The 15129-nt window shown below is 46.3% G+C and overlaps 1 protein-coding gene across 8 annotated transcripts in view; it reads right to left on the bottom strand.

Annotated features, from left to right (window-relative positions):
- TRPV3 (transient receptor potential cation channel subfamily V member 3) overlaps positions 1–10500 on the bottom strand; it is a 37606-nt gene extending 27106 nt beyond the window's left edge. For 2 of the 8 annotated variants that reach the window (XM_079955527.1, XM_079955529.1), the window contains exons 1-2: positions 8915–10488; positions 914–1012 (exon numbers count right to left, since the gene is read on the bottom strand). In XM_079955527.1, the coding sequence (XP_079811653.1) occupies positions 914–1008 (95 nt within the window). In that variant the 5' untranslated portion in view covers positions 1009–1012; positions 8915–10488. Of the gene's footprint in view, positions 1–913; positions 1063–8914 lie in introns of all 8 variants that reach the window. The other 6 variants (XM_079955533.1, XM_079955534.1, XM_079955532.1 and 3 more) reach the window with 5 other exon arrangements.
- Positions 10501–15129: the final 4629 nt, after the last annotated feature.

The following is a 15129-nucleotide window of genomic DNA, read 5'->3' as shown; positions in this document are numbered from 1 at the left end:
GGTTGTGTAACTTCAACTCTAAAAATTACACCGGTCCTTGGAAATGCATTGCCAATTCATCTTGTGAGATTTCCAATCAGAGCTTTGCAAACTGTGTGTTGCGACACGTTAGTGTGTTGGCTGCTGCATGGAGGTGTGAATGCTCCCCACGCTCCTCCCAGGGCTGGAAAGGGGTTAGTTCAACCTCCGGTTTGCTAGTAAAACTGAATTACTGTGTCACGAAATGACGCATGTCTATAAAGTGTGTCACCAACATAAAAAGTTTGGGAAGTTCTGTTCCTAGTGATGGAACCTAGATCTGCAGAAAGGTAAAGGTAAAGGAAACCCCAACCATTAGGTCCAGTCGTGACCGACTCTGGGGTTGCACACTCATCTCGCTCTATAGGCCGAGGGAGCCAGCATTTGTCCGCAGACAGCTTCCGGGTCATGTGGCCAGCATGACTAAGTCGCTTCTGGCGAACCATAGCAGCGCATGGAAACACCGTTTACCTTCCCGCTGGAGTGGTACCTATTTATCTACTTGCACTTTGACGTGCTTTTGAACTGCTAGGTGGGCAGGAGCAGGGACCGAACAACGGGAGCTCACCCCATCACAGGGATTCGAACCGCCGACCTTCTGATCAGCAACTCCTAGGCTCTGTGGTTTAACCCACAGCGCCACCTGCGTCCCTAGATCTGCAGAAGCTCGAGTGCAAATTTACGAAGGCGATCTGCTGCTTGAGAAGAGAGCGTGACTTGCCTTTTTCATAAGAGCAGCCTGCTGGATCAGGCCAGTGGCCCACCTAGTCCAGCATCCTGTTCTCACAGGGGGCCAAACAGATGCCCATTATGTTTCTGAAAAATGCAAACAACACAAATATCAAAGACGCCCATTGGCTGCCTTTGCAGCATTTTGCCTGATGCTGCTCCTTACCTTTTCTTCTCTTGGGGAGCTGTCGGCGGGGTCCCCGGCGGATTTGCTTTCTTGCTGCCCATGAGAGGAGCCATCTCCTTGCTATCTCTGATCATCGTCCTGGAAGAGAGGATCCCGTGGGTCAACTTGGCTGTCCGTACAAAATTAACCTGCATTAATGTAGTGCGATTTAAAAATCAATGAATTGCTTGATCTCACAAAGAGTGAGTTGCAGGTCTCTTGTCTCCCACCCCCTCAACCCCACATACACCTGTGTTCATCCCAAATGCCAACAGCCTAAACAGGTGGTCCTGTTTTATTGGTTGCCTTATTACCTCATTGCCTATCCTTTTTTAGTTTACTGTTTTATTGTTTTATTATTACTCAACTTGATTTACCGCAACAATTAGACGCCCGTTGAAGCCTGATTGCAGCCACTGTGACTGACTTGCAGTTTCGTTTCTGGCTAAAACGTTGGACTAACATCTTGTTGCAAAGATTTGGTGCTGGCTTTATTGGAATGACTGCCAGAAGGAAAAAATGAGGCAGGAAGAGCCCAAACAGCATAACTGGGACTCACAAATCCTCTAAAACAGAGAAGCAGTTGAAAACCGACACCGCCATCCCCAGCCTGGTAACCGAACAAATCGTAAGTAATTGAAATATACTCGGAGTCGAGTGTGGATTTCATGCTCTTTATTCAGCTCATACTAGTGAGGAATGAAAGTTCCCCCAAAATATCTGCTTTATATGCATTATTTACACAATGGGTCGGACGTGATTGGCTAATTCTGGGATTCTCCTGTAGGCCAATCAGGTTGCGGATTCACTTCCACCTGGAGCTGGATTGGGTGGCTCCTGTGGACCAATCATACTGCTGCATGTTCTAGGACCAATCAGACTGCTGCATTCTGGACCCTATTGTTCTAGGACCAATCAGACTGCTGCTTTTTGGATCCTATTCAACTCAGTACATAACAGTAATGAAGCCATGGGAACCCCTTCCCTTTCAGGGTGGGAAGGAGATGGTCTGCCACAGAGGACAGGAACAAGAGGGGTTCCCCCTATCCTAAACGCTGGCCCACCCTTCTCAATAGAACAAGACAGTAGAGGAGCTTATATTCAGCAGATTCCAGACATGCACCCTTACCAAGAAATTTGCATGATGTCTGCAGAAACTATGGTCTGATTAAAATAGTCAATACAGAGGAAAATTTGGACATGTGCTCCTCCTCTACAAACTCTCAAAGGGTTAAAAGGAGGACAAGACACAGTTGTGTCAGTGTTTCACCAACCTGAGTCCCAGATGTAACAAGATCTTGCCAAGTCCTTCAAAAGAATGAGATAGTGCTCAAGATCCACCACAAGGTGCACAGATGGACAAATTACAGGTCAATTATGACGTCCTTATCTCGGCTTTTGAACTGCCACTACCAAAAAGTAGATCTGGAAAATTTCCATTTTCTGCCCAGCATAAAAAATATCAAACGTTTACTTAAGACTTTTGGTAAACCAGCCCTCCTGTCCTGACTTATGCAGATAAAAAATATCTTATGGTGGACTCACTTCCTTTACCCAATAAGGGTCTTCAAGGACGAAACAGTGAGACAGCTGATCTCTGGCAGGGAATCCAAGCCAATTTTCAAAAATGAAACTAAATTAATCAACAGAGACGTCAGTTGCACGAAGGGGGAGGATAAAACCTTGAGTTTAGAACTACAGTGGTACCTTGGGTTACATACGCTTCAGGTTACATATGCTTCAGGTTACAGACTCCGCTAACCCAGAAATAGTACCTCAGGTTAAGAACTTTGCTTCAGGATGAGAACAGAAATTGTGTTCCAGCGACGTGGCAGCAGCAGGAGGCCCCATTAGCTAAAGTGGTGCTTCAGGTTAAGAACAGTTTCAGGTTAAGAACGCACCTCCGGAACGAATTAAGTACTTAACCCGAGGTACCACTGTATAAGAATTCAAGAGGATATTAGTAAGCATAAGGTCTGAGATCTCAACTCAAAACGAAAGCACACTGGAGCTGGAATCAAAACATTCAAATATACGTAACAGCTCTCCATCCCAAAGAAGGCCACATGTGCATCTGTGCGATCCCTTCCCAAGTGATAGTGATGAAGAGGGGGAGTTTGATAGCTCTGACATTCCCATGCTAATAACCTTCAAGGAACCTCTGGCAGAACAGGACAAATGAGGTCCCTGATAAGGAAGCTGGCTCTTTGCTAGCCAATGATCCTCACTTTGCATGCCTCTCTAATTCCTCCAAAGGCACAGCAGGAATTAACAGCCCCCCAACCATCTCATGAGGGAAAGAGGGACTGACAGCATAACGCCAACCTGGTATGTACAGTAGCTGGATGGGATGCATCCATCAGGGATAATTGCTTCACTGACTTTTTATCTCAACACCACACTCTTTTGATTCAGGAGACCTGGACCAGGGATGATATACCATTAAATAGATATTCCATTACAAGGGAGACTGGCATGGGGCTTGGGATCACCACTGTTGAGGGGCGAGGGAGGTATGGCGGTGGGGGCAGATATTGTAGGCGAAGGGGTTTGAGATACAAAGATGCTTGAACCCCTTCCAATCTGCACCCCATCCCGAGGGACGAATGTATGGCGAGCAGGGATTTCCTACCTGTCATTGGTGCTGTGCAATGCCAGGTCTATAGGCAACAAAACTGCCACCCTGAGAGACTTTTCCCCCTCGCAGGGGGTTGACCTGGCTTACGTGACGGAGACCTGAGTTCATGAAGGTGAAATTGTCGCCTTGCATGAGATGGCACCCCCGGGTTTCTCCGTCCTTCACCAATCGCAGACTGTGGGTCGGGGGAGAGGGATGGCATTGTTAATCTGGGAGGATTGCTCTTTCAGGGCTCTGCCAGCGCCATTGATCTCTGGCATTGAATGTGTTGGCCTGGTGTGGGGCACCAAGGAGAGCTAGGCTGTCTGGCTGGTGTACCAACCACCTAGCGCACCAGCAGCCACCCTGTCAGGCCTACTGGAGGCAGTGGCCAGCTGGGCCTTGGAGTTCCTATTGGTTTTGGGAAACTTCTATGCCCATGCTGATGCCACCCCCTCCTCATGGGCTCTGGACCTGGTGTCCTCCATGGTGACACTAGGGCTCTCCCAGTTTGTTTTGGGCCCCACACACCAAGCAGACCACACGCTGGATTTGATATTTGGCACAGGTATAGATGTGATCATGTCCTCCCCTGTGGAGGTGCCATGGTCTGATCACTACGCTATGAAATCCAGGATTGATCCCTTGCCGCTTGGGTGTTGAGCCTATTTGGGTTCATCTATGGAGGCTGATGGATCTTGCAGGACCCTGTCCCCCTGGCGGCTCATTAGATGAGCTTGTCGAGAGCTGGAATAACCAGCTCTTGGCAGCCATCAATGAGATCGCACCTAGGCGTCCTCTGCGACCCCACCAAAACTGGGCCCCCTATTATTATTATTATTATTATTATTATTATTATTATTACTATTACACCAAAAAACAAAAATACAAATGAAAGTAGAAATAAACACAATACAGTCATACATCTTGTTACATTCGGTTCAGGTTATGTCTTTGCAGGTTGCGTCCCGTGGCGACTTTCCGGGTTTCGCTGCTCGCGCATGCGCAGATGCGCAAAATGACGTCACGTGCATGTGCAGAAGCTGCGAATGGGCCTCCGCACACGCAGGCACAGGTTCCATTCTGCTCATGTTGCGAATGGGGCTCCGGAACGGATTCCGTTCGCAACCAGTGGCACCACTGTATTAATTACAAAACTAAAGCAAAAAAAGGTCTTTGGACTATAGACCCAAACTCCCGTCTATTCCCTGTTTCAATTATATGTTACTTGTTGCCAGTACATGCTTTTATCATAGATTAAAAGGTAAAGGTAAAGGTACCCCTGCCCGTACGGGCCAGTCTTGACAGACTCTGGGGTTGTGCGCCCATCTCACTTAAGAGGCCAGGGGCCAGCGCTGTCCTGAGACACTTCCGGGTCACATGGCCAACGTGACATCGCTGCTCTGGCGAGCCAGAGCCGCACACGGAAACGCCGTTTACCTTCCCGCTGGTAAGCGGTCCCTATTTATCTACTTGCACCCGGAGGTGCTTTCGAACTGCTAGGTTGGCAGGCGCTGGGACCGAGCAGCGGGAGCGCACCCCGCCGCAGGGATTCGAACCGCCGACCTTTCGATCGGCAAGCCCTAGGCGCTGAGGCTTTAACCCACAGCGCCACCTGCATCCCTACATCATAGATTAACTAATGCTTAATTTATCTTAGCTCTCATATCTTTCTTAACACTCCTATGGAACTTATGCAAATACTGCAACAGAGTTTAAACTGCTATAATTATTTTGCATATAAACTTTGAAGACCTCCCATTTTGAAACAAATCCCTGTTTTGGTTTGCTCTTTATTTTTTCTGATAGGCTATCTAACCTCATATTCTGTCAGTTTTTGAATCCATTCATGAATAGAGGGGATTTCATAACTCTTCCATTTTGTAGCAATAAGAACTCTAGCTGCTACTGTAGCATATAAAAAGATACCCTTCATTTTCTACGGGATATCCAAATCTGTAATCCCCAGAAAATAAACTTCTGGTTCCCTCTTAAAGGAAATCTTTAGCATTTTTTGTAATTCTGAATGTTATTTTAATGCACTAATTGCCTCAGTATATACCTCTTTGGACATTGGGCTGGAGAACTGTGGTGCAAAATTCAAGGGAAACGTGCATTTCGAAGCATCTTTGCATTTCAGTTTGTGCATTGTTTTACAAAGTGTGAACATTGGCCTTTCAGTGTGAACAGAATTTAATCCCTCTCCCGCCCCTAGCCTCAAGTAATTTTGCATATTCCCACAGGTTGTGAGAAGCTCTCTGTGGCTTTACAAAGTCAACATCTCTGAGATTATGACAATCCCGGAGATTTAGGTTGTCTTTTCTAAACAATTGCTCATTGGCAAGTGTAGCAGAGTAAGCATTCTATAGAATCATAGAATTGGAAGGGACCTCATGGGCTATATAGTCGAAATCCCTGCAGTGCAGGAATCAGTTAAAGAACCATGAGTGTAGAACCACAAGCAGTATTATTTGTACCAAAGCAACATGTTTAGCCTCCCAGTGTCCCAGAAACTGTTCCCAACATCCAGAAGCCTCTTTAAGCAACTTCCCCACCTCTCATGAGGGCTTGAAACTTGGGAACCAATTTGCCAAGCCTACACAAGCCCCATTCGATTCCTCTTCCAAGATGTGGTTGGAGGGTCTGTAGGAACATTGCACCTTATTGTATTCAATGAAGGATCTCCCTTTTCCTTTACCCCCAGCAACCCCCCACAAACATGAATATACTCCCCCTTCTTGACATGGGCAGTCATTCCCTCTTTCCAGCATCATATTTCTTTGTTTTTAGCTAAAGCCAGGCACTGGCGACATGAGGACCATCATTTAAAGCAGGCTTCCTCAAACTCACCCCTTCAGATGTTTTGAGACTACAGTTCCCATCATCCCTGACCACTGGTCCTGCTAGCTAGGGATCATGGGAGTTGTAGGCCAAAAAACATCTGGACTGCTGAGTTTGAGGAAGCCTGATTTAAAGGCTGTGGTAGACTTTGCAAACAAATGTTTTCCCCAATTCCTTAGGCGTTAAAGGAAAAATAGGCGTAAATAACCACACGTTTTCTTCTTAATTGTTGGGGTATGCAGCTGTTGGCCCTTGGTTATTGATATTGATATATCACCATGCTGCAAGTCTTTCTGGGAACCAAACTAGATACTCCTCCTCCAGGGGTGGGGTGGGGAAGCTCAGGCCAACCGGATCCCAAATGTGGCCCTCCAAGGCTTTCTGTCCGGCCCTTAGGACTCTCTCACAGGCCACGTCCTCTTTTCCCCAAGCCACACCCCTCTCTGACCCTGTCTCACTTGTTTTTGTCCTGTCCAGAATGTGTCCTTGAAACTTAGAATTGACTCATTCTGGGCCTGGGGCTTTGTTTGGAGTACCAGAATTGGATGGAGGCCTGGTTATGCTCCTCCGTTCACCAGCTTTCTTACTTTCAGCAGTTGATTTGGCAGGGTGGGAGAAACAATCGTTTGGTTGCTGCCTCTATTAAAACAACCGAGGGTCCGAAATCCTTGCTTATCTCCTTCACATCACCCAAATACAGTGGTACCTCAGGTTACATATGCTCCAGGTTACATATGCTTCGGGTTACAGACTCCGCTAACCCAGAAATAGTGCATCAGGTTAAGAACTTTGCTTCAGGATGAGAACAGAAATTGTGCTCCAGCGGCACGGCGGCAGCGGGAGGCCCCCTTAGCTAAAGTGGTGCTTCAGGTTAAGAACACTTTCAGGTTAAGAACGGACCTCTGGAACGAATTAAGTACTTAACCTGAGGTACCACTGTATCATGTGGGATGCTGAAGATGCACCACTTCACCCTGGTCTTTGACCCTTGACCTTGAAATTGCATCGTCTTCTCCCTTGTCCCCCCCATCCAGCTCAGTATTGTCTACACTGACTGGCAGCAGCTATCCAGGATTTCACGGAGGGAGGCCTGCCTAGCCCTACCTGGAAACAGGTAGGGCAACCATCTTCATGTGAGGCAGATGTTCTACCACTGAGCTATGGCCCTTCCTCTAGACCAGTGGTCCCCAAACATTTCCCCTCATTTGAATGACCACAGACCACAGTTAATGATTTGTCTGCTATTTGTAGGGTTGCCATATTTCAGTAAGTTGTTGATCTTTTTTTTCCAGGAAGGCCCCCAAATTATTGAGTTTTTAAAGGGTTTTTTTAAAGGTTTTTTTTGGCAGGATTTAACCCCCCATTGCTGGTTTTCCATGTCATTTGCCCCATTTCTGAAAAATAATCCAGGACATTTTGGGAGGCGAATTGCAGGACATGTCTTGGAAATTCAGGGTATATGGCAGCCCTAGCTATTTGTTGCAACTGTAATGCACTGTACGAGTTATGGTTGTATTTTCACAGGCCTGCCATGGGCTGCCTGAATGAAGCTCACAGACCCGTCTGGGAACCCCTGCTCTAGACTTATACGGTAAGATGCTAGACCTCATGGTTTTGAATAAAGGGTTGATTAAAACAGATACACAGGAAGCTGCTACCTTATTCTGCTGATCTGCTACTCTTCCCCAGTGAATGAGTAAAACCAGCAAGGCTGCTATATCCCCACATCTGGAGAACACAAATTATCTCACACCCACCCACACTTTCTCACTGGTGCCTGTACATGAGCATTCTTTGGGGTTTTACTTTTAAGAGGACTGTTCAAATTAGATTTCCATAAAACACAACACAGCATCTATGGAGCTAGCATGTATGAAAGCAAACAATCTGGCTGGATTTTTGCCAAGATTTTTAAAAAATCAATTCTGATTATTTTCAAAGTTCTTTTTTTCCACCCAATCCACTTTTAGCTCATCTCACATCTTTTAACAACATATAATTCCCACCCCCATGCCTTCTTCATATTTAACTTTTTATCCCGGCTTTTGACACCTGAGTATTTAAAAAAAAAGGGGGGGATGGGGCCACACTGTTCCCTTGACTGTAATTTATTTTAAAAGGTTTTAATGTTCTGTTTTTAAATGGTGAAGGGCAGGTGGGAAATCTAATAGACGATGACTTTTGTGGTGCATGTCTCACTATTTGGTCCTTAGGACCCTTGAGCACATTCATATACACTCAGCTGCTTACAGCAAAGTCAAGAACTGCAACAAAACTCATCACTACTCCCAGACAAAGCCTTAAAACAAATTAGAATGTCAAATGAAAAATGGAGATTAGGCTGACGACAAAAAAATAAAAAATAAACGAGCAGTCGCTTTTGACCCCACAAGCTTTAAAAAATAAATGGGAGAGAAACGAAAACATATCTAGCAAGGCATCAAGAGCCTGCTGAGCTTTTGTTTTTTTCTAATGGAGAAAATCTCCTTAAGAGAATATCTGCTCAAAACAGAGATGTTTACGACACAACCACAAAGGCTCACCTTGGTTAAAGGATCCCCATCTGCCGAGAGTTAGGAAGAAAACTGGTCCAGAGAATACCTGGAGGGAAAATCCAAAGATCCTTGGTTGCTGTTACAGTTCCTGTTGTGACATCCCTCAAAGGTGCGAAAGGACTAAATAAATATCCCGTCTCTCGTAGCTTAAAATAAATCGCCAAAACGTGAGGCAGGGACACATCCCTCGTCTGAGTTGGGTGCAGTTTCCCTGGGTAAGTATAGCATTGAGGTGCTTTTCAATGCCTGCTGAGTTACACAGGATCCACAGGTTGGCTACGAAAAGAGACAAACTTGCTAGACCACAAATTTCTTGGCTACTCAGAGCTGGGGAAAGACGCCACCATCGCCAATTATCCATGCAAAAGAGGTTGAGTCATAACGATGACGAAGGAAGGACACCTGAACATTATCTCAAAACCATCCGGAGAGCTTTCATCATTTTGATTTCTTTATTCCCCCCCCCCTCTTCTTTTATTGACACCCAGGAATCATTTGCAGTGAAAGAAAGCAGGCTAATTATCTTGCGGTCGGATTCCTCAGGTGCAGGCAAGAGACAATTAGTTTTCCGTCCAAATAATGACGGCGGGCGCGTTTTAATAAGTCGAAAGCGTTTCGTGGCCAGTAGCACACTGATCCTCACAACAACCTGGCGAGCTAGGGCAGGATCATTATCCTCACTTGAGCCTGAAGCTTGGAAACAAAGGTGGGAACTGAAGCAAAAGGATGAGGCAAGAATGCTAGAACTTGGGCCGTCTGACTTAATGGAAGGTTCGAAGATTCGTGGCAGATGAAAGTACTTCATACAACAATGGAATTTGCTCTCGCAAGAGGCAGCGATGTCCACCAACGCTTCAAAAGGGGGCTACACAGATTAATAGAGGAGACGTCTGCCAGTGACTACTAGCCACAGTGGCTATGCTGCCCCTTCCACAGTATGCCAAGTGCTGGGGATCACAACTGGGGAGAGATTTGCTGTTGAGCTCATGTCCTGCTTCCTGTGTTGCCCCTTGTACAGCTCAAGAGGGAGGAAGATGGACACAAAACTAGACAGAGTTTGCTCTGGCTGCGATTGCCCCTGCTGTTGGGCTCCCTGCCTTCTGCCCCATCGGTCCCAATGGGCACCAATCCCCACTGTGGGACAGACATTCCTCTGCTAGATTTCCTTGAAATGGAGCAGTTCCGTATTGCTGAACGAGATGGCTGAATGAGGTTTGTGTAGGTGGGCGCCTGCCTCTCTACCGAGGTCCCAGCTCAACCATGGGCATCACAGCCCAGTTGCACAAGGATCTCTTTCAACGAAGAAGATCTCATTCCTCATCAGCAATTCCAGGACCACAAGCATCCCCAAACATCACCAGGTGGAACCTGGAGGCAGGAAGCAACGTTGCATGGAGGAATAGCATGAGCATGGCATCAGGATTTCGGCGTTTGTCCTGAGCTGCTAGGGCTTACATTATGTATATACCGTATTTTTCACTCTATAAGACGCACCCAACCATAAGACGGGCTCCCCTTCTCCCTCCTCGGGGAAAAGCCAGCAAGAGCCGCACATACGCTCCACACGGCTCTTTAAAGGGAGCGCTGAGCAGAGCCTCCCGTCTGCATTCGCTCCATAAGACGCACACATATTTCCCCTTACTTTTTAGGAGGGGAAAAGTGTGTCTTATGGAGCGAAAAATACAGTAGGTCTGCAGCTCTTAGCAACTCTGTGAGCGTCACGGCATGGACTGTTGATTTCCCAGCCCCTGGCCACATGGAGGCTGCATCGTGTGCTTTCCATAGAGAGAAGGACTGTTGTCTCATGGCCGGCTGTGAGCAGCGGTGCCATTAGTCAGAGGTGAAAAGGCTGCTCAAGTGGAGCCAAACCCATTCCCAGTGGCAGGCAGGACTCATCACCATCATAACATGCAAGGACTGGGGTGGGGTCCCCAGGTGTCCAGCGCCATTTCCACGAGACAGAAGATGATTAAAAATCTGGTCTGTCAAGTCGGGTAGGGAAATCCTTGCCGTCTTCATTCCTCTGGTTATTGTGGAGGGGTTTTAGCAATGCTTACATTGTTATTGGGGGAGACAGTCCATTGCTGGGACATCAGCGATGGGAAGCACAGAGAAGGATTCCTTATGTTCACTAAACAGCTGAATCGGATGGCATTCTCACAGTCCACTCAAGACCTTGCCATTTGTGTGCTCTTTTCATCATGCCAAAATCCTCCTTTTCCCCCATTTTGCCCTCCCACTTGCAAGTGGTGAAATCTGGGGTGGCTAAGATGATTTCTGAGGCAGCGGTTAAGGAAAGGGAAACCTGACAATTCCAGGTTCTATTAGCTTCTCGTTTTTCCAAACTTAAGTTCAGTTCTCCACATTGGTTTGTTGTTGCATTAAAAGAAAATCCTGATGAAAATTCATCAGCATTTCCCCCCAGATATCTATCTATCTATCTATCTATCTATCTATCTATCTATCTATCTATCTATCTATCATCTATCTATGTATCTATCTATATCTATCTATCATCTATCTATCTATCTATCTATCTATCTATATCTATCTATCTATCTATCTATCTATCTATCTATCTATCTATCTATCTATCTATCATCTATCTATCATCTATCTATCTATCATCTATCTATCTATCTATCTATCTATCTATCTATCTATCTATCTATATCTATCTATCTATCATCTATCTATCTATCATCTATCATCATCTATCTATCATCTATCATCTATCTATCTAATTAGTAGTAGTAGTAGTAGTAGTAGTAGTTGTTGTCTTCACCTTATAGTCACAGGGCAGCTTACGACAATTAAACCTGCTTTCCTTGGACCATCTCAGCGAGGCAAAGTGTAAATAAGGTAATTTTGGTAATTTTGTCTCAGTAAGTGAACTGAAGCAAATTCCCCCACCCCACCCCTGCAGAGCTAAACTTATCATTGCAAGGGGCCGTTGTGTGTGCTTTTCTTGCCAATAAATCTTTTTTGCAGCCTCCCTGGCTGCCCCTCCTGTCCCCTGAGCTGAAAAGGAGATCACTTCTTCTGGGCTTTAAATGAAGCACAGTCACCCAGGAAGGCTGCAAAGTGCAGGTGCAATGATTTCTAGAATGAAAGGAGGACACCCCTTGACGACATTTCGAGACTAGGGGTTTTTAGGATGATGTTATCCACGATTGCTTGACTTTTGTCACAGTTTTCATTGGTTTGGCATTGACATGTTTGCCACCCTGGGCTCCTTCAGCAGACAGGGCAAATGGCATCCTCAACAAACCCCCTTAAACCCGGCAGCAGTGGGGTGCGCAAAGGCACAATTCTTCCTTGCTGCCTCTGACCTTTCTGGGGGCAAAAGTGATAATATGGGTGCAATGGGTCTTGGCACCCTTTAAATCAGGGGTCAGCAAACTTTTTCAGCAGGGGGCCGGTCCACTGTCCCTCAGACCTTGTGGGGGGCCGGACTATATTTTGGAAAAAAATAATAATGAATGAATTCCTATGCCCCACAAATAACCCAGAGATGCATTTTAAATAAAAGGACACATTCTACTCATGTAAAAACATGCTGATTCCCAGACTGTCCGCGGGCCGGATTTAGAAGGTGATTGGGCTGGATCCGGCCCCCAGCTCCTAGTTTGCCTACCCATGCTTTAAATAGCCTGCCTTCACCACCTTCTGGAAGTTGCCCTGATGCAAGAGCTTAAATCTTCCTAGCTGTAACATCTTCAGATATGGAAGCTTTCCTCTCTACTTCCTGACATACGGTGGTTACCTCTAATTTCTCCACATTCAGATACACCAACTCCGTGCTTTCTCAGATGTAGGACAGTGGTGCTTGTTCATGCTGGGTGGGAGGAAGGTCATTGCCTGCTTTTAAAAAGCTAAATCCCTAAATTGCTAGGTCGCATGAAGATGTGATTATTTGTTGACCCTGAGGCTGTTGACACGATACAAACAACTAACAGAGGGGTGTGTGCAGGCAGGCAGGCTAGCAAAGAACATCTGTGGGCCAGTAACTGTTGTGGATTGACACAGCTGTCTTAAGCCATTTACATATTAGAGCCTAAATATATTCAAAAATAGGACAATATAGCACGAGCTGTCTAAATCTATTTGCCTGAATTAGAAACTTAGTAGATTTTTTTGTTTTTTTCAAAGTAGCTTCTTCTAGTAATGCAAGCCCAGGACGCATGCCAGCCTTCCCCAACCTGATGCCCTCCAGATGTTTTAAACAGTTCCACGGAGCACAGGTATAATGACTGGATTCTGCCTCCAGCGTTGGAAGCCTCTGCATAGCCGTTGCTGGGATTCACAAGTGGGGAGAGTTTTGCTATTGTGCTCAGATCCTGGTCGCAGGCTTCCCACTGGGCAGGAGCAGCTCAGCAATAAATCACATGGAGTAAGTGAAGTTAACTCTTATTAGAAGAAATGGGCTGCCAGTGTGGTGTAGTGGTTAAGAGCGATAGACTCGTAATCTGGGGAACTGGGTTCGCGTCTCCGCTCCTCCACATGCAGCTGCTGGATGACCTTGGGCCAGTCACACTTCTCTGAAGTCTCTCAGCCCCACTCACCTCACAGAGTGTTTGTTGTGGGGGAGGAAGGGAAAGGAGAATGTTAGCCACTTTGAGACTCCTTCGGGTAGTGATAAAGAAGAAGAAGAAGAAGAAGAGTTTGGATTTGATATCCCGCCTTTCACTCCCCTTCAGGAGTCTCAAAGCGGCTAACAATCTCCTTTCCCTTCCTCCCCCACAACAAACACTCTGTGAGGTGAGTGGGGCTGAGAGACTTAATCCAAGCTCCTCTTCTTCTTCTCCAGAGTGCCAGGCCCAATGAGCACGGCAACTCTCACAGGTAGGTTTTGTCCCTATGAGGCAGTTGTGGAGACTGAAGGTCTCCACCTTCCCACAGTTCCCTAAGTCCCCCCCCTCCCCCAGGTCCTTCCCAAGCAATCTGAGACCCTGCTGCAGTGCCTGTCTCTGCTCCACCCTCTTCATACCTCTTCTGGTTCTGGGAGACCAGCGGGGAGAGGAGCTTTTTGCAGCAGGAGCAGGAGACACCCTGGCTTCTTCGCCAGCTTGACTCCTCTCTGCCTCTCGGACTCCCTCCTCTCTTGCTTCTGTTTCTGCACTTCTCTCCGCCACAGACTCCCTCTGCTCACTAAGCCCTGTTACCTCTTCCCAGTCTTCTCCCTCTGACCACTCTTCATTGTCCCACCACCAATCCTCAGGCTCTGAGCCTTCTTCCCTTGGGGATTCCCCCAGCTGATACCTCCCACCATTCCTCTACGTCCAGCAATTCCATGGGGATAGGAGGCTGGTTCTAGACTGTCCTCCTTTGGCCTCATCCAGGAGCCAGGCTCTTCTTAGGGGGCGTGGAGCTGTATGGAGCAACCCAACCAATTCTGAACAATTCCATTCCCTGTGCTGACATTGCCAAAAGTTTGGGGGGGGGGGGGTAGCTGTGACATAATGGCACCTGGGAGGAGATTGATGGGGAAATGACATTTGAATGCAATCTTTGTTTGTTTGGAAAGAAATACAGTTTATGGTCAGGAATCCCCTCGTCCAGCTTGGACTTGATGGTAACCAAGAGGAGGGGAGCTTCTGAGGTTTGAGCTATTCATTCATACAGGAATAGAAAGGAGCTTGTCACACATATATAGTTCTGTGTATGCCAGTTTATTTTATGTATTTATATTATGTCCCCAACATATATATATATATTTTAAGGCGGGTAAAAACTTTTCCAGGACAGATTGCAAGCTAATGAAAACAAGGAAAAGCCACAACAATCCACAATAAAATCTTTCAAAAACTGATTATTAGAAATGCCAGATTTTAAAGGGCTGAGAAAATACTACTACTTCTGGTTGTATCCAATATTAGACCTGCTCAGAGTAGATCCATTGAAATTAATGGCCCTAACTTTGTCACTTAGGTCCAATGTGGCATAAAGGTCAGGGTGCTGGAGTAGACCTGGGAGAGCAGGGTTCGAATCCCCACTCAGCCATGGAGCTCCCTGGCTGTGACCTTGGAATCAGTCACCGTCTCTTAGCCTCACCTACCTCCCAGGGTAGATCCTTGTGAGGTCCATCACCTTAAGATCCTTGGAAGATAAAGGTGGCATAGAAATGAAATGAAATGAAAATATAAATAAATATTAACTCAAAATAAGTAATAAAATAATAATAATAATAATAATAATAATAA

This window comes from Podarcis cretensis (assembly GCF_951804945.1).
Source record: "Podarcis cretensis genome assembly, chromosome: 15".
NCBI lineage: Eukaryota > Metazoa > Chordata > Lepidosauria > Squamata > Lacertidae > Podarcis > Podarcis cretensis.
This window is presented reverse-complemented; position numbering and strand designations above follow the sequence as displayed.